At 41.1% G+C, this 27,721-nt stretch overlaps 2 protein-coding genes across 3 annotated transcripts; both read left to right on the top strand.

The window, feature by feature from the left end:
- Nucleotides 1-693: 693 nt before the first annotated feature.
- vtg3 (vitellogenin 3, phosvitinless) lies at nucleotides 694-12,266 on the top strand (the record flags this gene model as incomplete). The annotated part of the gene is made up of 27 exons (XM_079597346.1): nucleotides 694-733; nucleotides 922-942; nucleotides 1,123-1,274; nucleotides 1,428-1,679; nucleotides 1,776-1,937; nucleotides 2,016-2,164; nucleotides 2,249-2,399; nucleotides 2,488-2,645; nucleotides 2,722-2,887; nucleotides 2,971-3,096; nucleotides 3,219-3,437; nucleotides 7,915-8,132; nucleotides 8,222-8,319; nucleotides 8,593-8,714; nucleotides 8,791-8,874; nucleotides 8,959-9,078; nucleotides 9,189-9,378; nucleotides 9,507-9,594; nucleotides 10,150-10,335; nucleotides 10,426-10,564; nucleotides 10,648-10,807; nucleotides 10,893-10,999; nucleotides 11,111-11,176; nucleotides 11,392-11,601; nucleotides 11,674-11,819; nucleotides 11,927-12,065; nucleotides 12,186-12,266. 27 exons carry the CDS (start codon nucleotides 694-696, stop codon nucleotides 12,264-12,266), a joined length of 3,750 nt encoding a protein of 1,249 aa, XP_079453472.1.
- Nucleotides 12,267-20,815: 8,549 nt separating this feature from the next.
- On the top strand, nucleotides 20,816-26,600 carry ifi30b (IFI30 lysosomal thiol reductase b). 2 transcript variants are annotated; one of them, XM_079597328.1, is made up of 7 exons: nucleotides 20,816-21,055; nucleotides 22,245-22,427; nucleotides 22,518-22,586; nucleotides 24,443-24,532; nucleotides 24,928-25,080; nucleotides 25,182-25,250; nucleotides 25,354-26,600. In XM_079597328.1, the coding sequence occupies exons 1-7, from the start codon at nucleotides 20,915-20,917 to the stop codon at nucleotides 25,411-25,413; spliced, it is 765 nt and encodes a 254-aa protein (XP_079453454.1). In that variant the 5' UTR covers nucleotides 20,816-20,914; the 3' UTR covers nucleotides 25,414-26,600. The 2 variants fall into 2 exon arrangements, with proteins under 2 accessions (XP_079453454.1, XP_079453453.1); XM_079597327.1 differs by having other exon boundaries at nucleotides 20,827-21,055; nucleotides 22,239-22,427.
- The last annotated feature ends 1,121 nt before the right edge of the window (nucleotides 26,601-27,721 follow it).

The following is a 27,721-nucleotide window of genomic DNA, read 5'->3' as shown; positions in this document are numbered from 1 at the left end:
GCATGCACGTTTGAATGCTTATGTGCGCTGGCGTGAGGTCTTTCTTTACAAAGTGAGATTTTCTTTACAAAGTGAGATTGCCAATTACTTGTCTGGCATGCGTAATACAGCGTTTTTAGTCGTTTAGTTATTTTGATAATGTTTTCATCTGTACAGACGTTGACACGGTTTCTGTTGACACTTCAGGGCTGCGTTGTGGTCGTGTCTAGGCGCAGGTCCTTCATCAGATCTGGATACGGCCTGGATCCAACTGACTACGGTAAACCTCTGGATAAACAGAGAGACTAATATGTGGCATAGATGCCGTTCTTCTTATGATGTAATGAGTACATCAGGTGTTATGGGAAGTGTTCCCGGTTCCAGCTGACCTAATTTATGCAGCCTAATAATCATTTTACATGATTTGAATAGAAATTGATCATGTGCTATGATTATGCCAGGTTAAAGAGATGTGTTTTAGTCTAGATTTAAACTGACAGAGTGTGTCAATTCTAGGAAGACTGTTTCAGATTTTAGGTGCCAAATAGGAAAAGGATATATCGCCAGCAGATGACTATGATATTCTAGGTATTATCAATGCCACAGGGTCACTTTACCTCACTAACTGCATCAGATAAGGGAGTAGGAGGGAGACAGAGCTCCCTGTTATAAAAGATGATGTCCAAGTGACTGATACCACATCTGGATTTTATCATGTGGCGGTTGTATCTCTGTCTCCTGGTAGCCTTGGCTGGTGAGTACAAAAAAAAGTTAAAAGAAAAAGTAAACAGAAAACAGTTAAGCCAGATTTAACTGCATGCAGAGTGTGATAATGATAATTTATTTTTAAATATTATTTAGAAATGAATATTTTCCCATTGAACTTTTACTTTAATGCCTAAAGGAGATACTGTAGTAATGTTTTTCTTTCTCCTCCATTAGCCAGCGAGACTGACAATTATGGTATGTAAACAAAATAATGTACAAAAACCTACAGAGATTGCCTCTTTATTCTAAAATATACTATAATATTATTTGTATTATTATACTTGATGTATATGTCTATAAATAATAAATATTTTAAAAACAAGTTTATACCTTGATACAAACCGTTTATTTTTTTCTCAATGGCCAACATTTTAGAGCCTTTCTTGAACTCTAAAAAAATGTACGAGTATAAATATGAGGGATTGGTACAAGTGGGACAGGAAATGCCAGACCTGGCTGAGTCAGCGCTGAAGCTGAGGTGCACTTTTAAAATCATTGGTGAATCGCCACAAACCTTTGTCCTTCAGGTACTAACACTTTTGCTGCAATTCCATCACATTTTAATATTTTTAAATCTATTCTAAACTAAGACGTATGATATATTTATTCTTGACTCAGCAGATATTAAGAATAATTATATAATGTCTATTCATACTATATCATGTGCTTTTCCTTTGAAGATTTCAAATGTAGACTTTGAAGACTTTAATGGCATCCCTGGAAAAAGTGTATTTAGCCCTTCCGAAAAGCTCACTAAGCGTCTATCTGCCGAGTTCAGCCAGCCAATCGTTTTTGAATTATCCAAGGGACAAATTACTGACATTCGGACAGCACCTGGGGTCTCAAACTCAGTTGTAAATATTGTGAGAGGGATCCTTGGATTTCTACAAGTCACAGTCAAAACCACACAAAGTTTTTACGAACTGGTGGAGGTACAGTATGAAATCTACATGTTAATAGAACAAAACAGCCATTAATTTGAGAATGACCTCATAGAAAATACAAAATGTATGTTTATATGTTTTTAGTTGGGAATTCATGGTGTATGTCAGAGCAGTTACACTGTTGAAGAAGACTCCAATGCCAAAGAGTTGATAGTGACCCAAATGGTTGATATCAAAAACTGTCAACAGCCAGCTGCTTTGTACAGCGGTATGGCTCATGCCCCTGAAGACAAACTTAGCAAACAGGTGTGTGTTTCATTTAATTTCATTTAAAAATCTGAAAGTTCAACCTTGAACTGATCTGAATGCTGTTTGAACTTACAGAGGGGTGAGAGTGTTGTTTCCACAGTGAAACACACCTACACAGTAAAGTCCACGGCAGATGGCGGTCTGATCACTAAAGCTTCCTCTCAGGAGCGCCAATATTTCTCTCCGTTCAATGTAAAGGGAGGAAACTCTCGAATGTTGGCATTGTAAGTGCTTTATATAGTCATCAGCTAACAACTTGTTGCAAGACTGCTGATTGTGTATGACATTTGTTGTGTTCCCTTCTGCAGACGGAACATTCAGCTTCTCAAAGTTTCAGACACAGCTGACAAAATAGTGACCGGACAAGTGCAAAGCAGAGGCAACCTAATGTACAAGACAGAAAAGGACCTTAAACCAATTCCTGTTGTGATGATCAACCTGAACGACCCAGCGCCAAAGGCAAACCTCCAAGATTATACACATAAATATTCAACCTTAGACGTGTAGATTAACTCATAAACATTTTTAATTGTTCTGTACTCCACAGATTTTAGATTTAATTAAGCGCTTAGCTCAGGCTAACATATATCACGTGGACAGCGCTAGCAGCACGGATATTCTGGATCTAATCCAGTTGCTACGTGTGGCAACACTTGAAAATCTAGAGCAGTTATGGAAGCAGGTCTCAGGAAATGATGAGCACAGGTATTTTCTTAACACTTGTGTAAATTATATACGATCCAAGAACTTCTTCCACTGACTCTTCTTTTTTGGTCCTTAGGAGGTGGTTCCTGGACTTGGTTGTGGAGGTAACAGATGAGAGGATCCTCAAATTCCTTGAGACCAGATTCAAAGTAGGAGACATTACAGCGAATGAGGCAGGACAGGCACTTGTAGTGGCATTTAACCACTTGTCTGCTGAGCCTGTGTCAGTGACATTAGCTCAGGTGAGTCAGTGACCTATTGAAATATTTGTTACAATCATTAATGGCATTTTACTGGCCTTCTGATACTGTGTTCTGCTTTCCAGGAGTTCTTGACAATTCCTTTCAGTAAATCCCCAACTCTCCTGTGGAACACTGTGGTTTTGGCATATGGATCTCTTTTGTACAGATATTGTGCGTATACTGATCCCTGCCCCGTCACTGTGGTGCAGGTATATTTGGTCTCCCACTTCTGTATGCCGGTTGATTCATACCAATATCATATTTTATAATCTGTATTATGAATTAACTTATTTCTCTGATATTTACCTTTTTATTGTCCTTTGTTGTCCAGCCATTACTGGATATGGCTGCAAGTAGCCTTAGTAAAAACTCTGAGGAGGACATGGTCCTTGCACTAAAGGCCTTGGCAAATGCAGCTCATCCCTCTAGCATCAAGACTCTACTAAAGTTCCTTCCAGGCTACTCAGCTGCAGCAGAAAAACTTCCAACCAGAGTACAGGGTGCTGCAGTCCAGGCATTCAGACTGCTTGCACACAGGGACCCCCACAGTGTAAGTACTCAAGTCAAGTCAACTTTATTTATATAGCACTTTTAGATTGTTTCACATCAGCGTTACACGTATAAACCAACGCTATCTCACGACCAATTCGTACGAATTTGTACGAGTGATTAAAAGGTGGCTAATTCGTACGAATTTGTACGACCTCACTCGTACGAATTTGTACGATTTGTCTAAACCCACGTGACGGTTGGGTTTAGGGGCGGGGTCAGGGGTAGGTGATTCGTATGAATTCATACGATTTTGGCAAATCGTAAAATATGTACGTTTTAGCAAAAAACGTACAAATTCGTACGAGTGAGGTCGTATGAATTGGTACGAATTAGCCACCTCGTAAAATTCGTACGAATTGCCGTGAGATCGGGTTGGTATAAACAGGGAAATAATGATTCAATGATGCAAACAAAGTTTGATTCTGCCTAAAGCAGCTCGAAAAAGAAAATAGTGCCATTGTTCATTGCGATCAGTTCAGTGTTGATTCAGTTTCGTTCAATAACTGTGTAAAGATCATTTAATATTAAATTAGTTCAATTCAGTTATAAAACAGCTCTGTAGACAACAGTAAAATGTGGCAAAGATAAATGTATTTAACAGAAAAAAAAGAAATATCACATTGATATCAGTATTCAGACACTTGAAATTTAGCTCAGGTGCATCACATTTATCTGGACCATTTCTACATGTTGATTGGAGTCCACTTGTGACATTTGTTAGACATGATTGGGAAAGGTACACACCTATACGTATAAGGTCTAACGGCTGATGCACATCAGTGCAAAAAACAAGCCATGAAGCTCAGGATTGTGTCAAGGCACTGATCTGGAATAGGCTACAAAAAATTCTGGGCATCGAAGGTTCCCAAGAGCACAGTGGCCTCCAAAATTCTTAAATCCAGGCTAAGACAACCGGGACTTCCCAAAGATGGTCGTCTGGCCAAACTGACAGTCGGGGTTGAAGAGTTAGGTAAGAGAAGTGACCTAGAACCCAGTAGCCACTCTAGTTGAGCTCCAGAGATCATGTTCGGAGATGGAAGAAACTTGTGGAAAGACAACCATCCCTTTAATACTCCACTGATCTTGGCTTTATGTGTGGTGAGACAGAAGCGACAGAAAAAAATAAAACAAAAATCATCTAAAGGACTCTCTGGGCCCTATCATATTCACAGCGCAATGAAGCGTAATGCAGCGCCAGGCGCGACGCAAGTGTCTTTTGCTAGTTTCAGCCCGACGCAGTTATCATTTTCATGTCCTGCCCCACGTTGTTTTGATAACAAATACATTTGCACCCATTTGTGCGCCCATAGGCGTGCTGGTCTGAAAATGAGGTGTGTTTGGGTTAGGGCTGAACGATATTCGATTTTAACATCGACATCGCGATGTGCGAGTGAGCGATAGTCACATCGCCGGAACATGCGATGTGAAGGGTAGTAGCACAGTAGCACCAGCGGGAGATATTACGCGCTTCATGAGGCACGCGCGCGGTCTCTTGCTCTCTCTCCCTCTCTGCCTCTCTGCCGTGCACGCGCTGCGCGGTTTGGAGCACGTCTCGCGGGCGCGCTCGCTCTAGATTCCGGAGATTTTAACTAATTCGCGGGCCATCAGTGAGCCGCTATCAATATGCGGGAGACTCCCGGAACTTCCGGTAGACTTGGGAGGTCTGTATCTATAATAATATCGGCATTAGAATTATAGATTTTTCATTAGGCTATTTTTTTGGTGCTCCCTCAGCTCTTGATGCGCGTGGTGGGAGTGGTGACGCTGACAGAGGCGGTAAAGCTGCTGTTTAAATGTGTTCGGCTTTTCTGTTTACAGAAACATGTTCTCTAATCTGTTTAGAAGATTTAATACAAAATATATTAAAGCTTTATATCATTTTGTTTATTTCATATGATTATGGTCACCAACACTGTTTTACTTTGGCTAAGAAAAGTTGACTTAAAAGATTGTGAACCAAAATGCTTAAGTTGTTTTATAAAAAATATATTTATTTTAAGTTATATTGTTGTAAACCAATCAGGGGGTTGGTGTAAAGCTGCTGTTTTATTTAAAAATGTGTTCTGCTTTGTGTTTACAGAAATGTTCTAATTTTGGAATAAAATATTAAGTGACCTTTTTGTCACTTGTAATGAAGCTTGCTTATTAGTGAAATTATTAATATCATGGAATGGTAATTATTGTCTTTAGACTGGAGTTATGGCTCTCAATATCGCAATATATATCGTTGGGGAAAAAAATATCGCAATGTAATTTTTTTCCAATATCGTGCAGCCCTAGTTTGGGTGCATTGTTGGCGTGTTGCTATTTTGAGGCAACTGAAATAGACTGCGCCATTGAACAACAAAAACATGGTCTAAAGTCAATGCTGCAGTTTTTTTTATTTTTTTTTATTTAAAGGGCGCAGTAGTAATATGAGCCTATAGGCGGGTGCACAACGCACATACATTGCTTATTACACACACAGGGATGTGCAGCAGCACACAAACTAGCCAAATTTTAAAAAAAATAAAGGATTACAATGTAAAAGATTATCATTGTGAACATAAAGATATGGAATCCGGCTTGTACCGTAGATGGTCTGCTTGTGTGCTTTAACCTTGTGCACGAGCAGATCCGTTACCTCTCTGGAGACGCTTGCAAATTCCATCATGTAAATAGCAATCCACCATGGCGTGAGCGCAACTGGCTTATAAAGGAAATGGGAGATGAGACTCTGGTTGGTTTACTTCACGTTACGCCCATTACACATTAAAAGAATAGGGACAACCCTTTTAGACCATGCGTCGCGCGCTGACATTTTTCCTGCAATCCACTCATCAGCAATACCATCCCACAGGTGATGTATATTGGTGGTAGCATCATGCGGTGGGTGTGTTTCTCAGCGACAGGGACTGCACACTGGTCAAGGCAAAAGAAAAGCTGAATGCAGAGAAATACAGACATGAGCTATTAATTCTCTCCACCTTCATTAAAGCCCCAGTTCCAGCTGAAGAAAACCAGCCCCAAAGCATGATGCTGCCACCACCATGCTTCACATTGGGCATGGTGTTCTTTTCAACACAGGCTCATTGGAAAAACTAACTTGTGGCAACATTTTTGGGAAATGCACAAAATATATACCAATACATTCATATCACTGAAGTTTCCAACAGAAATGAACACTAGAGGCAGTAAAACAGCAAATATGTTCGTACACCAAACGGAATCACGTTCATCTGTTTCATTACTGAACACGCATTTAGCGCCACTCACACTGGGCATTTCACTTTGAAACTGTCACGAAAAGTGCACAATGCATATCATTTTGCAAAATGTTGCCACAGGTAAAAATTTTCAATGAGCCTGGGGTGTTTGCTGATGTGTTGTTTTTTGCGGCAAAAATACCTTTTACAATTTTGGCAAAAAAGTTCAATCTCATCTGACCATAAATAACACATTTTTCCACATGGTTTCAGGAGATTGGATATATATTTGCAAAGTTTAGCTGGATTTTTGGCTTGCGTCTTGCCGTCCTGCTCCATAGCCCAGACAGATGGAGAATGTGGGAGATAGTTGTCACATGTAGTTGATCATAATTGCCAAAAAGAGCTGCTTCTCGTTTCAGTAAATATTTATTAATATCATCTCCTTTAAGTCGACATACATTCCAATTGCTTAATATTACTGTATGGCCCAGTTCATTTAAATGGCTAGACACTGGAGCAGTTAGTCTTGACTAATACTTGATTTATGTTCATTAATCTGTGATTTCAATTGTTGTGATTATTTTCCAATATATATATTTTGGCAAGGACACTTTAGGAAACAGATCACATTGCTAGTAGTACAGGTGATAAGTATTAATTTTAAAGCATTTTTTTGTCATTGGACATATTAATTCATTCAATTTGATCAAATTCTGGCATGCAACTTTTGCATGGGAAACAGCATTGTATAAAAGCAGACTTTTTTTCTAACATCTGAATTTGTCAACATATATGATAGATTACATGATCTCTTAAGGGTAGGTAATAGGCGATATTGAAATGTATAATTCAATTATTCATAAGATGATAGTATATGCCAATGTTATATCTTAATGTGTAATTTAAAGACTTTTTATATTCACTTTAACTAGTAATTGTCCTTAAGTTGCCCAGCGACTGCGTATACCTGATACCTGACAATGGCTGACCACAGCACAGATAGTCCCCATTCAACCTCACAAAGACTTTTTATATTCACTTTAACTAGTAATTGTCCTTAAGTTGCCCAGCAACTGCATATGCCTGATACATATGCCTGCATATGCCTGATGGTGTTGTGATCCCAAGCTTTGAGGGTGTTAATGTACTCAATCTACTCAATCTATTTGCAGTACGCGCAATGTACGCGGACCCTCGTGTAAGTGTTAAATCACAAGCACAAAGGTCTCCACTAGCAAGGACCCCTTTCAGCAGATGCAGACCATCTCTCTACTTGTATGTTTGCAGGTACAGGATATTGTCTTGAACCTATTTGTACAAAAGACTCTTCCTGCTGAAATCCGCATGCAGGCCTGCATGGTGCTTCTAGAGACCAAGCCATCCATAGCTCTGATCTCAGTAATAACTGAGGTCCTCTTGGAGGAGATTGACCTGCAGGTTGCCAGCTTCTCCTACTCTCTCCTCAAAGGCATTGCCAAGTCCCGCACCCCTGATAATCAAAATCTGTAAGCATGCTAAATTGTCTACTTTGTTATCCTCATCTCCTTTCAGAGCATCTGAATTGTCCTCATTCCTCTTTGCTTCTTCTAAACAGATCTACTGCCTGTAACATTGCCATGAAGATTCTTACCCGCAAACTTGGCCACTTGAGTTATCGCTACAGCAAGAGCATGCATTTTGACTGGTTCCATGGTGGGTTTACATCTCTTCCCCCAAGGTTTCACAGACAAGGATTAACCCTAGTAATATGTTAGTGCCATTGTTTTGTCTCAAGAAGCACACTAGTATTTTCTTTTTCTTTCTAAGGCATGTTTATAAAAGCTACTTAAATGTCCTAATTTAGTTAAGGCCTAAACCTGGCTTAATCTAAGCCCTGTCTGTGAAACCAGGTATTTTATTGATAGCTCTGTTGTACAGCCTTTTGTGGTGCTGGGGATGGTCTGATGCTGTTTCTTGTCTCCTCAGATGACTTTTTATTTGGGACATCCACTGATGTTTATATGCTGAAAAATGAAAATCTCATACCCTCAAAAATTATGCTAAAGGGGAAAATTCATTTCATTGGGAGAATATTGCAACTTCTTGAGGTAATCAAACCAAATCTATAATATTCAGTGTAATTTGATGTATACCATGTTTTTGTAATATTTAATATGTTTTCAGCTTGGTGTCCACGCAGATGGAATCAAAGAGCTGTTTGCAGGAAAAATCCCTCAACTCACAGATTTTGCCTCTATAATGAAAATTGTGAGCATCTTCGGTCTCAGGATTTATTAAATGCACAACTTATGTCAAGCATTATATTAATGGTTATACTCTGATCATTTAAAGCTCACTGACTGGCAGAACCTACCGAAAAACAGACCTCTACTGACGGCATATGTACGCTTGTTTGGACAGGAGGCCTTTTTAATGGATGTAAGCGGAGAATCCATTCAGAGCATCATAAAGGTATTCCACCATCTGCATTTTTTAACAGAAGATAGATACTTATTTTTCTTGTTGATTCTTAATTTGTGTAAATGTAATCGAAACATGAAGCATTCTTTTCTGCTCCTCAGTCACTTAGTCCTTCTGCAGGGAAGGAGAGTAAAGTTTGGGAAAAGATTCAGGCTGTTCAAAGAGGGACTTCATGGCACTGGACCAAGCCTCACCTTGTGTATGAAGCTCGATTCATACAGCCAACTTGTCTGGGTCTCCCAGTAGAAATCAGCAAATATTATTCCATAGTAAATGCTTTTACAATGAAAGGTGATACTTTTCTTTCTTTCTTTTTTCTTTCTTTATTTACCATTTATTGTCAGTTTCCCATTATACTTCTGTTAATACTGGAAAATATGAGGCTAAATACAAAATATTAACATATTCTACGTCTACAGCTAAAGCTGAAATTAATCCTCCTCCCAAGGAACATCTGGTTGAGCTGCTAAGCTCAGACATTTCCCTGCAGACAGAGGGCTTTGCTGGGTAATGATACAACTGATTAACCCTAAGACGTTTCCAGTTACACATGCCATTGTAAAAATGTTGTCATTTGCAGTCGGTCTTGATTTTGTTCTTTGGTTACTGAGATAAAGTGAGTATTATTCAGAGGTCATGAGATCAACATGGCAGACTTCATGAGACACCACTCTCAATGTAAAATTAAATTGCATTTATTAGACTACTGATATAACTACAGTTTCTGTGTCAGTGTGCATGATTGTAAACATTCCCAAAGTGCTCTTCATTTCTGTGAGTAAAATGTTTTAATGAGGGATAGGTTACTGACTGCACCTTTATGTCTGTGCTCACCTGGATCACGTAGCATGTTAAAGAAACAGTTAATCTAAATTGAATGACTTTCTTTCTTTTGTCAAATAATATCCTAGCCACTTTGTGAAGAATATCCTAGCCCCTCTTTTCTGTTCTTAAATTATCACAAGGGTGACTAAATAATGACATCATTTTTATTTTTGGGTGAATTATTTATTTATTCCTCATTGTTTCTCTGCTTAAAGTTGACTTTCCTCCTGTCTGCAGAGTGACAAAGGATAATTTTGTCTTCCATGGAATCAACACAGATCTTTTCCAGTGTGGTGTTGAGCTAAAGAGTAAGATAATAACTGATCTGCCATGGGCGTTTGACTTGAAAATAAACGTGAAAGAGCAAAAGTATGAAATGAACTTGACTCCGAAGAAAACAGTCACTGAGTTATTTTCAGTCAAGTACGTTTTCCAACATTTCTACCGCACCATTGAAATATGCAATAAAGTGCCTCCAAATATCCTAATGATTTCTTACTCTTCATCAAACAGTTCTAATGTGTTTGCTGTTTTGAGAAACATTGAGGATCCATCCTTGTCCAAAATTACTCCCATGATGTCTGAGACAGAGAACTCCCGGGAGGGTTTGCCACTGGCCAGGAGAATTTTACCCACTTCAAGGGATGAACAGGTATAGCAGCCCTCAAACACTAGAACAAAATAGAGATGTTTAGCAAATCCTGTGGTCTAAACAACTGTCTTTTTCTATGGTAGACTGAGGACTCTGCGATGAAATTCAGGCAATGTGCTGAGGCCAAGATTTATGGAACTGCGATATGTATTGAGGCAGAAGCCGAACGATCACATTACCTTCATGAATATCCTTTGTATTACTTCATGGGACATACCCGCTTTTCATGTCAACTAGAACCAGGTACCAGAACCTTGAATTAATTATTGATATAATGCAAAAATAATATGTAAGGACTCCTATAAATAACTTGTTGCTTTTTCCAAAGCAAAGGGTGCAAAACCCATTGAAAAGATTCAGATTCAGGTCACTGCGGGCAGCAAACACCTTCCAGGAGTCAGTGAAATGATGGGTCTTAGCCGCAGAGTATTCAAGGTATGATGACTCAGCCATAACTCTTTATCAGTTATAGTGGCTTAATCATTCCCAGTAGTGAACTAAGAATAAATGTTCAGCCATTTTGTTTTACATGCTCCCTCTATGTAGAACACAAGAGATGAGAACACCTCCTCTGAGGAACACAATCACTCCAGTTCCTTCCCTGCATATCAGGTGCAATAGAAACATCTGAAATCATTGATTCAAATGAATATATTTATAAAAGGAGGACTTAATCAGCTGTGATATATTTGTGCAAAGTAATGTAACATGACTGTAAGAACATTGTTAATGTTAACAATTTAATTTTCTAACTATATCTAGAGAGTAACTATCTAGGGAGTGCTCAGTCAATTTATTTAAGGTCTGCCATTTTCTTCATGCTGTAGGTTCTTGATTCCAGTCCAGAGCCTCTAGTCTCAGTAAAAGCACTTGGTCTAAGTCCGCCAGCAAAACCGCTGGGCTATGAAGGTGTAGCCTTTTATCTGCCAACAGCCCAAAGAGACGACATTGAAATGATAGTCTCTGAAGTTGGTGAACAAGCAAACTGGAAAATATGTGCCAATGCAAACATAGATAAGAGTCATTCAACAGCAAAGGTAAAGTACTTTTTTTTTCTTATTCTCATTGGTTTCCATATTGCCTCACTGATTTTTGACCTGTGTTTTTAGGCCCATCTCAAATGGGGTGCAGAGTGTCAGACATATGATGTATCTATGAGGGTGTCCTCAGCGTGCCAGCCAGAGTCTAAACCTTCCATATACACCAAGATTAACTGGGGAGCTCTGCCCTCAGTGTTCACAATGATTGGTCAAAGGTAAATTTCCTGAAACACCAATGCACAGCTTGAGATTACAATTTATTATACGATTTCAAATCTCATGCCTTATTTTATTTTTCTATTTTCACATGAATTTCCCTCAGAATTCAAGAGTATGTGCCTGGCATATCTTATATTATGGGTTTCTACCAGAAATACGAGAATAATCCAGAACGCCAGGCAGCTGTCACTGTTGTAGCTCTCTCACCAGAGACCTTTGACATCAAAGTGAAAATTCCAGAGGTTGTTGTCATATAAACACATTCCATATGTTCTCATATGTCTTTTCAATTTAAAAAAAATGTCTTATTGCCTTTCTTGCTTCTGTAGGCTGAAAAAATATTATTATTTTGTCCTCTCTAGCGAACTATCTACAAAAAGGCAATTCCCTCACCAATCGACCTTGTGGGGTTTGAAGCTGTGAACTTCACCATGTCAGCCTAACAGGTTAATTTATAATCTACAGATCAGACAATCTGTTCTTGTGTATTTGTGTAAATTCAGCATCTTAATCTTTTTCACTTAACAGGCTGATGTCGAAGAGCACTTCTGGAATACCAAAATCACAACATGGAAAATGGACATTTGATTACTGGCTGATTTGGATATTCAAATATATATATATGCTAAAATCAATGCTTTCGAATTATGCAACAATAAATACAACATGCATTAAGAGTTCATCTGTGACATTAATTAGTTATCTTTTGAATGATCATTATATTCTAGCCTAGAGTGGGTTATTTACCTGTAAAAGGTTCCAGGGACATCTTGACTAAAAGATGAGGAGTACAGCTTGTGATTAGGTCAATGATGGGATTCAAAACCTATAAAACTTGATGTGCTGTATGTTGCTTAACTGTGTTCATGCAAATGTATAGTGGCAGACTCTTTGCTAGTTACATTTACACATGCAAGTGTGCTGTTTAGCAGGCAACTGTTGATATTGATTATAATGATATTAATGCAAACAAACTGTATTACTTAGCTTAGTCAATATTTCAATTAAAGTGCAATAACATGCTTGTGCAAATTATACATTTTACTTAATCTTTTGTTAAGATTTATGTTTGTGTCAGCTTAAGTTCTACCTAACTCTTCTCTGATATTCACCAATTAAAAGAGACACACTAAAACGGTGCGTTTTTCTGAGCCCCAAAAAGTGACGATTTAAACGTGCTGTAAAAAATTATCTGTGGGGTATTTTGAGCTAAAACTTCACATACACACTCTGGGGACATCAGAGACTTATATTACATCTTGTAAAAAGGGGCAAATTTTAAATTAATTTGATTGTGTTTTATTAGCAATTTGGATACATATTCTAAAACTTTCTGAAAATACAGTATAATGCACAATTACTAGAAATGATTACCTTGGATATTATACAATTTGCAAGCATACACAATTTGTGAAAAAAGAAAAAAAAAAAAATTCCGAAATGCATTCACAATTTTTTTTTATCCTCAAAAAGCCTAAACATGCTCATGCTCCGTCCACGGCCTTAGACGAATTGTCCAGTATTAAGCATATTTCCGCCCTTAGCCATTTGTACACTGTCTGCCAAGACTGTCTGCCATAAAGGCCCTGCCTTGCTACTTGAAGGATCTGGTGGTGCCAGATACCACAGGGCCCGTTCAGAGATCTTGTGGAGTCCATCCCTTGAGGCATCAGAGCTGTTTTGGCAGCAAAAGGAGGACCAGCATGATATTAGGCAAGTGTCTTTAATGTTGTAGCTTTTCAGAGTAGACCACAATAATGTAATTCTTTGTTTGATAGGGACAAAGTATGTTGAAGTACATTTGTACAAAATACAAAATGTAAACAAGCCGGATTATAGCAGTATTGCTTTACGTCCGTAGTCCCTAGGCAGGTACACACAATAACAAATACTACTCAATATACACAAAACTCTACTAAAACACCATACATAAACACATCACAAAAAATTACTATGAAAAATGTTTACACACTTGATTTTTCATAAGCCACTTCTTAAGATGTTCTTTAAAAGTGTGATAAGTAGAACATTGTCGTATTGACTGTGGCAAACTATTTAAATATTTACTCCCTATCACCGATAAAACTTTCTGGCCAAAAGATGTTTGCCTATTTGGTACTTCCCAATCCTCTCTACTGACAGATCTGGTACCAATACCACAATCTGCCCTCTGTTTAATGAACTCCTTCAACGGAGGTGGAGCAAGCCCATGCCAGACCCGTTACGTCGAATGGCGAGCAAGTGAAGACACCTGAGCGGGTCCTAGTACCGGCTGGTTGAAGCGAGTACACTGGAGGACACTGGCTCCACTCGGAGATTATAGAATCTGGCGAATGTGTTGGGTGTCGCCCAGCCTGCAGCTCTGCAGATGTCTGTTAGCGAGGCGCCATGCGCTAGAGCCTAAGAGGAGGCCACACTCCGGGTGGAGTGGGCCATCACACCAAGGGGGCACGGTCGACCTTGCTGCTGGTAAGCCAAAGCAATGGCGTCCACTATCCAGTGAGACAACCTTTGCTTAGAGAGAGCCTTTCCCTTCAGCTTCCCACCATAACAGACAAAGAGCTGGTCTGAGGTTCTGAACACTGCGTTCTGTCTACGTAAGCACGAAGGGCGCGTACTGGACAGAGCAATGCCAAGGCTGGGTCTGCCTCCTCCAGGGGCAGCGCTTGAAGGTTCACCACCTGGTCCCGGAAGGGAGTGGTGGGAACCTTGGGCACATATCCAGGCCGGGGTCTCAGGATCAAGTGAGAATCAGCCGGCCCGAATTCCAGGCACGCTTCGTCTACAGAAAATGCGTGCAGGTCCCCTACCCTCTTGATGGAGGCCAATGCTACCAGGAGCGCTGTCTTGATTGACAGGAACTTAAGCTCCACTGATTGCAGAGGCTCAAAGGGAGCACTCTGCAGGGCAGTTAGAACCACTGAGAGGTCCCAAGAGGGAACGAGAGGAGGGCGAGGAGGATGTAGTCTCCTCGCAACTCTCAGGAACCTGATGACCAGGTCGTGCTTTCCCACGGACTTACCTTCGAGTGCGTCGTGATGTGCGGCGATAGCGGCAACATACACTTTCAGGGTGGAGGGAGACAGCCTTCGCTCCAACCCATCCTGCAGGAAGGAAAGCACGACACTGATCGGGCATGATCTGGGGTCTTCTGAGTGAGAAGAGCACCAAGAGACGAAGAGGTTCCACTTCAACGCGTAGGCATGTCTAGTGGCGCTCTAGCGGAAGTGATGGTAGCCACCACCGCTGGTGGTAGGGTACTCAAACCTGCCTCGCCCCGTCCAGGAGCCACACGTGGAGGTTCCAGAGATCGGGACGAGGGTGCCAAAGGGTGCCCCGTCCCTGAGAAAGGAGGTCCTTCCTCAGAGGAATTGGCCAGGGAGGTGCTGTCGCGAGGAGTACAAGTTCGGAGAACCAGGTTCGGGTGGGCCAGTGTGGCGCAACCAATATGACCTGCTCCTCGTCCTCCCTGATCTTGCACAGGGTCTGTGCAAGAAGGCTCACTGGGAGAAACGCATACTTGCGGAGGCCCGGCGGCCAGCTGTGCGCCAGTGCATCCGTGCCGAGCGTGGCCTCGGTCAGGGAGTAAAACTGGGCGCAGTGGGACGAGTCGTGGGAGGCAAACAGGTCTACCTGTGCGTCCCCGAACTGATCCCAAATCAGCTGAATCGCCTGGGGATGGAGTCTCCATTCTCCAGGAAGAGGTTGAAGCCGTGAGAGCTCGTCGGCTGCACAGTTCAGGTCTCCCGGGATATAAATGGCTCGAAGCGACCTCAGATGCTTCTGACTCCATAAGAGGAGGTGGTGGGCGAGTTGCGACATACGGCGGGAGCGTAGACCACCTTGTTGGTTGATGTACGCTACTGTCGCGGTATTGTCTGATCGGACTAGTACGTGCTGGTTCTTGAGCAGCGCATGGAAGCGGTGCAGAGCGAGACGTACTGCCAGCAACTCGAGGCAATTGATATGCCATAGGCGGTGGGGTCCTGTCCAGGAGCCCGCGGCAGCATGTCCATTGCACATGGCGCCCCAGCCCGTGGAGGAGGCATCCGTTGAGACAACAACATGCCTGGAAACTCGTTCTAAGGGCACTCCGGCCCGTAGAAAGCTGAGGTTCGCCACGGTGTGAAGGTCTGACGGCAGGCCGGAGTAACTGGTACTCGGAGCGTGCCCTGGTACCATGCCCACCTCGGGACTCGATCGTGAAGCCAGTGCTGAAGCGGTCTCATATGAAGCAATCCGAGCGGCGTTACCGCGGCTGCAGATGCCATATGCCCCAGGAGCCTCTGAAAAAGTTTTAGTGGAACCGCACTCCTGCCCTCGATTTGTCTCAGGCAAGTCAGCAGTGACTGCGCGCGCTCGCTCGTAAGCTGCACGCACATGGCGACCGAGTCGATTTCCATACCGAGAAAAGAGATCCTCTGCACGGGGCAAAGTTTGCTCTTCTCCCAGTTGACCCGAAGGCCCAGACGGGCTAGGTGCCGGAGCACTAGGTCCCTGTGTTCGCAAACCTGGTCTCGAGAGTGAGCTAGGATTAGCCAGTCGTCGAGATAATTCAGGATGCGAACCCTGTGTTGCCGTAGCGGCACAAGGGCTGCCTCGACGACCTTCGTGAAGACGCAAGGAGACAGGGCCAGCCCGAATGGGAGAACTGCGTACTGGTATGCCTGCCCCTCGAAAGTAAACGGCAAGAACGGTCTGTGTCAGGGAAGAATGGAGACATGAAAGTAGGTGTCCTTCAGGTCGATCGCTGCAAACCAATCCTGTGGCTGCACACATTCGAAAATGCGTTTGGCCGTGAGCATCTTGAACAGAAGCCTGTGAAGGGAACGGTTCAAGACGCGCAGATCCAGGATTGGCCGTAACCCACCGGTTTTCTTGGGGACAATGAAGTAGGGGCTGTAGAAGCCGGACCTCATTGCGCCTGGAGGGACAGTCTTGATCGCACCCTTCGCCAGCAGGGTGGCGACCTCCGCTCTCATGACAGGGGCATTGCCACCGACCATAGTGAAGCGGACTCCCCTGAAGCGGGGAAGAGACTGCACGAACTGAATCGCGTAGCTGAGCCTGATGGTTCGCGTGAGCCAGCGGGACAGGGGGGAAGCTCTAACCAGGCTCCCACGGACTGTGCCAGCGGGGTCATGCGAACGACAGACGTCCCCCCGGGGGTGCAGCGAAGCGGAATGACCGGCCCGGACGTGGGTGGCATAGCGGCCCGGTGTGGGGGCACGGTCATTAGCCGCGTCCTGCCAGAGGAGGCCAGGGAAGGACCAGCGTTCCACAGGGGCGTGCTCTGGCAGGGGTCTGGCGACAGAGGGGGACGAGAGTGGCGAGGCCCGTGAGCGTGCGCACTGTCATCCGAGAACTCTGTGACAGAGGAGGGCGAGAGTGGCGGGACCCGAGGGTGGCGCGCACTGGCGTCCGAGAACTCTGTGTGCTCAGAGATGGGAGTGACAGTTCTTTGGAAAAAGAGGTTTTCCCCCAGCCCTCCACCGGGGGAAGGAGTGGCCCTGCAACCACCTGAAAGAACTGCAACCCATCTCTGAGCTGCCCGTAACGGGAGCACCGCATTGCTGCGGGGCTGGTACGGGCTGGGGCGCCTTCCTGCGACTACTTCCAGGCACGGCCTGGGTGAAGGATGCTGCTAGGGCTGGCGGGGAGTGTCGCAGGAGGGCGCCCTCGGCGGCGAGCAGACTGAGGCGGCTGAGCCGGCGGCTGAGCAGCTGGCCGCGGGATCAGAGCCTCAGTCTGCTCTGGGCGGCCGAGAACTCTGGGCAAAGTCCTCGACTGCGCCGCCGAGGAGCCCAGTCTGGGATATGGGGAGTTGAGGAAGCGGGTTCGCTCAGCCTCGCACATATCAACCAGACTAAGCCAGTTCTTGTCTCTGGACCACATATGTGGACATCACCTGACCCAAGGAGCGTGTGGTCACCTTCGTCACCCGTAGAGCGAGGTCGGTGGCGGCACGCAGCTCTTGCAAGAGCCCTGGACCAGCCCCACCCTCGTGCATTAGCAATGAGCACCCCTGGCCTGGTAGACCTGAGGGATGGGCATTTTTCAAAGTTCTTTGCACGGGTATAAATAACTACATCATCTGCATATAACTGAATATTTACATCTTTACATACTTCAGGTAAGTCATTAATGTAAAGGGAGAATCAAATTGGTCCTAAAATAGAACCTTGTGGAACCCCCTTTGGGCAGGCAATATAAGAAGATTTCACACCATCAATACATACACATTGTTTCCTATTAGAAAGATAAGATTTTACCCAAAGTATTGCTTCCTCTGAGAAATTAAAATTTGTTAGTTTGGATAAAAGCACCTGATGGTCAACAGTGTCGAATGCATTCTTTAAATCTAAAAAGACAGTAATGCATCGTACAGATACATTTTACATGTCTGACAGATGAGCCTTTCCTGTGTGTCTATGCGTATGTGCACAGTAATCTTTAGTTTAGTCATATATGAGATTTATGTTGTCACACTTTACTCACTTTCATTATGTTTTAACCTCTATGACTTCTATAAACATTAAGAACATTTTTTGGAGAATGTTCACACCATTCACATCGTGGTGTAGTGGACGGAGAGCTGTTGGCTTGTAGGGTTCCACGTTTGAGTCTGAATCATGAGTCCAGTTGAGTCCAGTCAGAAAACACTTGACTAACCAACATCCCTCAGGGCTTTTTGTGCACATTCTGAGAAATATTGATGGATTATATGTTTACTTAAAATGTATATAGAGAGAAGTAATATTTATTCCATTTTATCTCAAATTTGATCTCATATAATTGATTCATGCTGGAAGGCAGAGGGAGGGAAATTCCACAAGTTATTATAATTATTAGTATCAATACTCAAAATAGTACACAAATAATAACGGGGAACAGAAAAGAATAGAAAAGAAAAAATGGAAAAAGGGATTGACAAGTTATGAAAATTGCATATTTGTTTCAAATTCTTTTATAAAAAAATATTTTAAGTATTTAGTATTTAACATTTTAGTATTTAGATCTGTGAATGTGGAATTTATTGTGTAACAGGGTCATATTAAGTATATAATATTGACCTTTTTAGATCATAATCATTAAAGCTTATACCACATCCTTCCAATACAATGTAGACTCGGCAGCAGAGTGGCGTGTTCACAATAGCAGCTTGTGATACCGGCCGCTGAAGAGGTGCTTTTCTATGTCAAGGAACTTCTTGTTCAGACGATGACAAGTCAACATTCTGTAAAAGAGGGCTTCAGTGGAATTGGCGTTCATTTATAAAGGCAGAGTGCCAACCACCGTTCATGCACTTAAATGCCATTGCAACGGTTGTTGGCTACTGCTGTTTTTTTGTTTTTTTTTGTTTTTTGGCCTGATTTTGTTCTAAATTATTTCACACCAGTTAGTTTTCGCCTTGAAGTAGCCTATATTGTATATTATATTAAATATTATACTTTCTTCTGGGTTCTCAGGGAAAATCTCTACTTATCCCACCACCCTTTGTGTTTCGGGAGGTGGAGGCGCCCAACAGGCCATTCGAGCGAATGGGTTCCTGCCAATTCAAACGGTTCCTGCCAGTTCTTCCTTCAGGGCTTCGAACAGACCGAAACTATAGAAAAAACATGATCCCTCTGTCAGGCTTTTTGGCAATGTAGTATCTTCAGCCCAACATCTCTCTTTCTGTTCGTCTTGTTGGTCACGCTAACCCAGCCGCTGACATAAGCGGTTCTTACTTCTAGACCAGCAATGATTTGGTGCTACTTAAGAACCACTTTTACTGGTTCAGAGCTGGTGCTTTGGTGGTCGAAAAACAAAGAACCAATTTGAAACTAGGCTCTGGCTCCGAACCAGCACCAGCTCTGCCTTGGTGGAGGGTCCTAAATACTATAAGAAAAAGTAACAGAATTCAGTTCCCGTCCACTTTGTTTCTTAGGTGTTGTTACAACAAAAGTGCACCAGTTAGGAGACAAGACATTTCTCAGGCAAAAGCTGCACTCCCTCCTGGCAACAGGGGCCATAGGAAATGTACCCCATCCCAGGGAGAGAGGCTTTTACAATCGCTACATAGTAGCCAAAAAGGACGGGAGCTGCGTTTGATTTTAGATCTGAGAGGCTTGAACCGTACTCTTCGGTTATACATGTTTAAGATGCTTACTCAGAAATTCACAAATCCCCCAAATAATACTGAATCCAACATTTAACTGGGAGCCCAAACTGGTGTAATATGCTCCATTTTCTTTGTACCAGTAAGGAGTCTCGTGGTCGCATTCTGGACCAATTGCAATCTTGATAAGAGTCTGGCTCACTCCCGAATAAAGTGCATTACAGTAAACCAGGCAGGAGGAAATAAATGCATAAAGAACTGTCTGAAGATCAACATCTGACATAAAAAAATCTCCATCTTGCAATAATCCTTTACTGGAAAAGGCAGATTTTCACCACATGCTTAATCTGAGCATCAAAGTGCTGAATCAAAAATGACACCCATATTTCTTATCTGAGACTACACATTCGGTAACCATGGACCTAGTTCATCTTTTAAATCACTATCAGCTCCGCCCAAAAATGATAACTTCAGATTTATTCCCTAACCCACACCTTTACAGGATGCTTCTGCTGCAACAGGCTATCGATGTGCACTTCTGGCGTCTATTTATGGACTCGGTGATGCACTATGCTACATTACAAAAATAAATAAAAAATAATGACATTGAGTAGTAATTGAAATTTAACACAAATATTAAGTATATCTTAAAAATAAAAATATTTTGTCAAATACTTTTTTAGACAAAATTAACTTTTTAGGTATTTATTTTGGTATAACTTAAGGGATATTCAGATATTTTATTTAGATAGTACAGTTATTTTTTTTATTGCAATATTTACAAAGGCACATCACTGATCTTAGTTCTGAGCCCTCTTCGATCACTGAGCAGCTTCTCGTTGCTGATCTGAGGTCAGTGAGTATTGTGTATTTTCAGCTGCAGCTGCTCACAGATAATTGGAGCTCTGAGGTTATTTTGATGGGAGGAGAGTGGACACAAGCTCTCGTAACACCCAAAGAAAGCTCAGTGACTCTCTAACTATCCACAAAATGAACACTCGGATGCTTTGTGCATTTCATGTCATATTCCTCAGTGTTTATGAAATCCAGAGTAAATCTCACCCAAAGCCTTCATGTGGATACCCTCCATCCCAATGGTGCAGGTCTCTGGAGATCGCCATAGAATGTGGGGTAAGTCTGTTGAAAGGGTTGATTTAAGTCTTTTTCAACTTTTTTTTTCAACTTTAAATGATACAGACATTTCTGCAGCCCAATATCATTTGTGGCTTGTTAATTACTCAAATTCTACAGAACATAATGTTGATGCATGGTAATCTCAAGACACACTGAGATTTACAAAATTATTCTTTATTTAATTTGCAATATAATTGCTGGTATTTATATGCAGTTTGATGACTGTTTAGAATATTGACTTTTTTATGCAATATGGCACAGAATAAAGTAAACTGGTCTTAAAAAGAACATGTGTTCAGCTTCACTTTCAAAGACTTCTTTGTGCCTGTAAATTACTGTCATGCTTTTGAACAAACAGCTTCCAATTAAATTGGCCACATGGTTTCCCAGTTTGCATCATTTGATGAACGTCCTTATGTCTTCAACTGTATCTTCCTACTCAGTGCACAGTGTCAGAAGTTCATCCTGTAAATAATTAGTCTAAAAGGTGGGCTTAACAGAATACATACAGGTATGTGAAAGACTATGATCATAATTAATGACTTTCAAGCTGTGACATTGGTCATGTGACATTTTAAATGTGACCCATATACGTACAACACTCTACTATTTTCCACCTTTGCATGTAACATTTAGTATAATTCCTAAATCAATTTAGGATTCATGCAAAGAGTGAATCAAGTATGCATTTATGACAAGTGTTTTTTATCTGACAGCACGTTGTGAAAACAAATTCTGAATGTTGTCCAACAGGGAACACTTTAGTGACATTCCAAATTAAAATACACACATTTGCATGTTTACGGTTCTGTGATTGTTAATGGCTACATGACATGCCGATAAACAAATCATTTATTTTATCAATTGTTTTTGGAAAATGTTTATTTTATTTTTTCTTTTTTAAATAATTTAATTATTAATTAGCTTTTTATCAGCTCAACAAGCCCTGGGGGAAATCCCAGTTTGGGAAACCGTGAAATTGACTGATGTGAATCTGGGTGACAATTGAGTGCTATCAGGGGTTTGACAAAATGCATGTCATTTTGTGACTTGATTGTTCACACTAAAGTCACATTGCATGAGTGTAGCCTTGCCATACTGTGACAATGTGAAGACAATGTGTTTTTGTCTTTAATATTGCTATTCTTTTCCATGATTTGCAATGTATTGTTTGTGGTAGGTGCAGAAACAATGTATGGAACTGAACGCGACCCGGCCAGACCCAGTGGTTCCTCCCGTGGAGATCTCTCTCTACTACGAGAGCCTGTGTCCAGGCTGCAGAGCGTTCCTAACAGAACATCTCTTCCCAACTTGGATTTTACTGAAAGATATAATGAATGTCAATCTGGTGCCTTTCGGCAATGCTAAGGTAAAATTTTTGACCTTTCATAAGAGTGTGTGTGTTGTATCAAATAAGATGTTGTGATGTTACCTGAATTTGATTAAATTGACGTTTTAGGAGATTCCTGAAGAGAATTCATTCTCATGTCAACATGGAGAACCAGAGTGCTACGCTAATATGGTTGAGGTGAGTTTGTGAGATAATGCAGATGCCCCAAAACCTAGTGAGCTGCGACAAGCTTAGTAAAATGTTTGTTCAAGCTGGCAGAAATGCAAAATAATATTGAGTATAGAGTATAGGTCTTGAATTCAGTTTAATCAATGCTAAAGTCATAAAAAGTATTAAATATTAACTGTAGGACTCAAGTTTTTATTATATTTTTTAACTGGTGTTAAATTTGGGGATGGAAAGCAGGAATTGCAATAAGGTCTTAAACTTAAATGCACTGTAAAGAAGTTGAGCTAACTTTAAAAAAATAAATAAGGCAACCTATCACACTCAACTTTGTAAGTTAACAACTAATTCGCTCCAATTAAAGTCAACTTAAATACGTTTGTTCATCTAATGACCAACCGGTAATCTTTTTAACTTAAAAAGTATTGACAACAGACCCGGAAGAGAATACAATGCTGAATAAAGTCGTAGTTTTTGTTATTTTTGGACAAAAATGTATTTTTTTGATGCTTCAAAAATTTCTAACTAACCCACTGATGTCACATGGACTACTTTGATGATGTCTTTATTACCTTTCTGGACATGGACAGTATACCATGCATACATTTTCAATGGAGGGACAGAAAGCTCTCGGACTCCAGAACGGAACCATACCGCCAATCCAAACTGCATGCTAATTGTCAATCATATTTAACGATAGTGGTCCTGACAGAAATCCATTCATATTAATGTAATAATCTTTACTGTGCTACTTTATCTGTATCTGATTAAGAACAAGCAGAAATTTGTAAGAAATATAACGACACAAGGACAAAAGAGCTGATAAAAAATAAACTGTTATGTAGGAGCAATAGTCGTATGGGCAGGGCTGTGTCATATAGTCATAGCTGTGCACAAGGTACATTCGAGTCTCAGCTCGAGGTTCAGGCTTAGGGGCTGTTTACATGGCACCGTTTTCAACTAAAAACGTAAAACTTTTAAAGCGTTTTGGCCGTTCATTTAGACGACAACAGCGTTTTGGGTGCCTGAAAACCAAACTTTTGAAAACATGTTTCAAAGTGCAAGTTTTTGAAAACGGTCTCCTTATAAAACGTGTCTCTCGGAAAATGATGGCGCCATGAACATGCATATTACATGTTCAGTCTATAGTGTTTCATCGCCATCTAATGGCCTGGCAGTGAATAGAGTGTTTTTGGTTGTTTTCGTGGATCCGTATGAATGGGGATCATTTTGACAATGGTCATGTGTACATGTCATCTTATGCATATCGTTGTCATGTAAATGTACCTTAGGCTATTTTTTTCATTAATGACGTCATCAGCGACTAGTCGGCGTCGACTTTCATCACATAAATGTCGACTTTAAAAAATGTGAAGTCGTTCAACCCTGTTGCATGTTCAAAGTCAAAACGCTGCCTTACTGAATACTGCACATTTATGCCAAGTGATTGCTTATGATCTATGGTTACGTAATAGACTGTATCAGGCATACAATTACACCATAAAATCTTGTAGCTTCTCTCTGGCACCCGACTGTGTGTGTGCACGCGCAGGTCTCAAGTCTTAAATTTGAAGCTCTGCAGATTTCACCTCATATTTCACTATTAATACCTCGTATTTCACTGATTAAAATAGTTTGGTCTAATAAAAATTAATTTTGAATAAAAGTTAATAAAACTATTTTACCCAAATATCTGTGTTTTGTGTATTATGCTTGGAGTATTGTGTTGTTAGCTTAGCAACATGCTAACATCAATAATACTTCCTGTGAAGGCAGCAGTGACAGCAAGTCTAGGCTTTGTTTGGGAATAAATAAAGATTTCAAAGTTACACAATACCCCTTGTTTATATATCTTCTCTTTTTCATAGGCATGTGTTTTATATTCAGCCAGTCATGCAGCATTTCCTGTCATTTACTGCATGGAGTCGTCAGCAGATGTACTCAAATCTGCTAAGCCTGTAAGAATCTCTGAGCCAACATTACTGTCCCTCATTACAGCATTATCTTTGAACAACGGAGAGCCCTTTTAAAAGACCCCCCCCCCCCCCTCTCTCTCTCTCTCTCTCTCTCTCTCTCTCTCTCTCTCTCTCTCTCTCTCTCTCTCTCTCTCTCTCTCTCACTCTCTCAGACATTTCTCATTAGTAGACTTCTGTTTGCAATAGCCCTAGCCATGCTGGGCAACAATGGTAAAATTACCTGGTCTGATCACATGCTCGGGTAATAATAGCTTTGTAGGACTATACTTTATTTTGATAATTAGTAAAAAATGTATATATATATATATATATATATATTGTATATATAATTGTTTTTGTGTTGTTGTTTTTTTGTTTGTTTGTTTGTTTTTTGCCAGTGTTTGCAGCTCTATGCACCATTTGTTAAATGGGGGTCCATAGAGTCCTGTACCAGAGGAGAGCTTGGACGCAGTTTGATGCATCAGAATGGAGTAAAGACGCAAGCGCTTAAACCTGCACATACCCATGTGCCCTGGATCACCTTCAATGGGGTGAGGCATTCAAGTGCAGAGCATTAGCACTAATCTTTGTAATAAAAGACACTAATGTGTCGAGTTGAGTTTTTGATATCTAAATGTGTTTTCTTCCTCAGGAATATACTAGTGAATGGGAAGATAAGGCTATGTCCACTCTCTTCAACCTTGTATGCAGCTTGTACAAAGTATGCTAATGTCTCTTTTCACATTTACCATTTCTGATTGCTGAAGTACTTCTCATTCTCACCAACAAGGCTTAATTAAAAACCCTGTGTACTTCTCTTACAGGGAATCAAGCCGCCAGTCTGCACTGGAGCTCTGAAAAAACTGGACCGAAGCTTTTGCTAGTGGAAGGGAGGGAGGAGTGTTACACAATACAGATTAGTATATGATGCTCTTTGCTGTTTGTGGTAAAAATAAAAAATATTGTAATATTGACAGTTTTAACCATATCTGAAGTTGGTAAAATATGATCTAAATCACATCATGTCTAAATCTATCTCTAAACTACATTTACCGGTATTCAACTCTGAGGCTCAGCTCAGCACCATTCCTAGTGGGCCATTCTTTTCCAATATTTTATATTACTGCAACATGCCTCCTTTCACCAGCAGAGGACAGTGTCAGATAATTTTTTCCTCAAGAAAAAAAGCCTTCAAAAGCCTGTGTCCACAGAAAAATGAAATGGAAGGCTCAACCTTTCATTTCTGTGACAAAAATAAAACAATTAATCTTGGTTAACAGACATTACTTAAGCGCTTTTAGGCTGCAGCAACTTATTCATCAAAAAAAATATGTATATATATAAAAGTGTAGTTTGTTACTACAGCAACAGTGGAATCCCGACACATTTTCGGTAGAACAAAAAGAACAGCATTTTATTTGTTAACCCATAGCCTACCCCACTTTATTGATTTTTTTTCAGGCACATTTCTATACTGTTTTAATCCCTCATTAGTTTGATAAGACCTCTCACATACCCTTCTTTGCTTTTGCCCTTTAAAAACATTCAAATGATATTGTGGATTTAGGCCTACTTCTCAAAATTAGTAATAAAACAATCGCTCTTGGCAACAGGTATATTACTTTCCATAACGTCAAACATGACAATTTATGAGATTAATATCATGTTTTGCTCCAAAACCATACACTCAGTTGTGTTTGAAATAACTTGCTTCTGTGGTCCCATGTTGCTTAACACGTGAGACAGAAAATAAATAATTATTATATTATTTAATTTATATAATGTGCATTATAGACATCATTCTTATGAAATTCATTCGTATGGCTTGAAGAACACAGATAAATATCATCGCACATAAATCGTGTGTATTGTCTTCATGTTTATTTAGTCGAAATGTCTCTGCATGTTATTCAGCTGCAGTGATATCTGATGATGTCCATATAAGGGATTTCCTGAAGCATCATATGTATAAAACGTCTATGAATCTCACTTGTAGACTTTTTGCGCGAGGGTGCCCTCTGGCTCCCAGTATGAATGAAACCGAAATTATATGAGAGTGTTTAGTGCTCCACTACCGAGCTTTATATATGGAGGCCTCAGCAGGATGACTCTCAAGAAGAGAAGGCCTGACACATACAGTGGGGAGAACAAGTATTTGATACACTGCCGATTTTGCAGGTTTTCCCTGACCCACTTACAAAGCATGTAAACGTCTGTCATTTTTATAGGTACTCTTCAACTGTGAGTGACGAAATCTAAAACAAATTATGATTTTTAAGTAATTAATTAGTATTTTATTGCAAGTATTTGTTTATCAAGTATTTGATACATCAGAAAAGCAGAACTTAATATTTGGTACATAAACCTTTGTTTGCAATTACAGAGATCATATGTTTCCTGTAGTTCTTGACCAGGTTTGCACACATTGCAGCAGGGATTTTGGCCCACTCCTCCATACAGACCTTCTCCAGATCCTTCAGGTTTCGGGCTGTTGCTGGGTAATACGGACTTTCAGCTCCCTCCAAAGATTTTCTAGGGTTCAGGTCTGGAGACTGGCTAGGCCACTGCAGGACCTTGAGATGCTTCTTACGGAGCCACTCCTTAGTTGCCCTGGCTGTGTGTTTCGGGTCGTTGTCATGCTGGAGGAACCAGCCACGACCCATCGTCAATGCTCTTACTGAGGGAAGGAGGTTGATGGCCAAGATCCATCCTCCCCTCAATACGGTGCAGTCGTCCTGTCCCCTTTGCAGAAAAGCATCCCCAAAGAATGATGTTTCCACCTGCTTGCTTCACGGTTGGGATGGTAGACATATACTACCTCACAGGGCTATGAGGAGAATAGGCCTTAACAAAGAGACCCTAAGAAGAGGAGGCCTGCATACTCGCACCCAAGTGATCTTAAACTAGTTTTTCTACTTGTGAGAAACAACTATGTTAGAGAAACCCTATTAAGATTTATAGACACTTTGACTCTAGAAAGCGGAGGCCTCAGCAGATAACTCTCACTCCTGAGAGGAAACCTAACCACTCCTCTGAGCCCACAGGGAGGAAACCTGTTACCTGTGCTTTTCACTACTGTCTCAGAATCTCAGTGAACGAGAAGCAACAGAGGCCCTGTAACAAACTCCCACACCGTAAGGGAAACCCATCCTATCCAGGAGGAGAACGGAGGCCGAATAACCCAGTAAATAA

The sequence above is a fragment of the Phoxinus phoxinus genome, assembly GCF_949152265.1.
Source record: "Phoxinus phoxinus genome assembly, chromosome: 22".
NCBI lineage: Eukaryota > Metazoa > Chordata > Actinopteri > Cypriniformes > Leuciscidae > Phoxinus > Phoxinus phoxinus.
The sequence above is the reverse complement of the archived record's forward strand: the minus strand, read 5'-3'. Positions and strand labels throughout refer to the sequence as shown.

Bases quoted from the DNA above. Each gene is read 5' to 3' on its own strand.
- ifi30b (XM_079597327.1), top strand. From the start codon at position 20,915: ATGAACACTCGGATGCTTTGTGCATTTCATGTCATATTCCTCAGTGTT. The intron at 25,081-25,181 runs GTGAGGCATTCA...TTTCTTCCTCAG, and splicing joins CCTGGATCACCTTCAATGGG to GAATATACTAGTGAATGGGA. The intron at 25,251-25,353 runs GTATGCTAATGT...CTTCTCTTACAG, and splicing joins TTGTATGCAGCTTGTACAAA to GGAATCAAGCCGCCAGTCTG.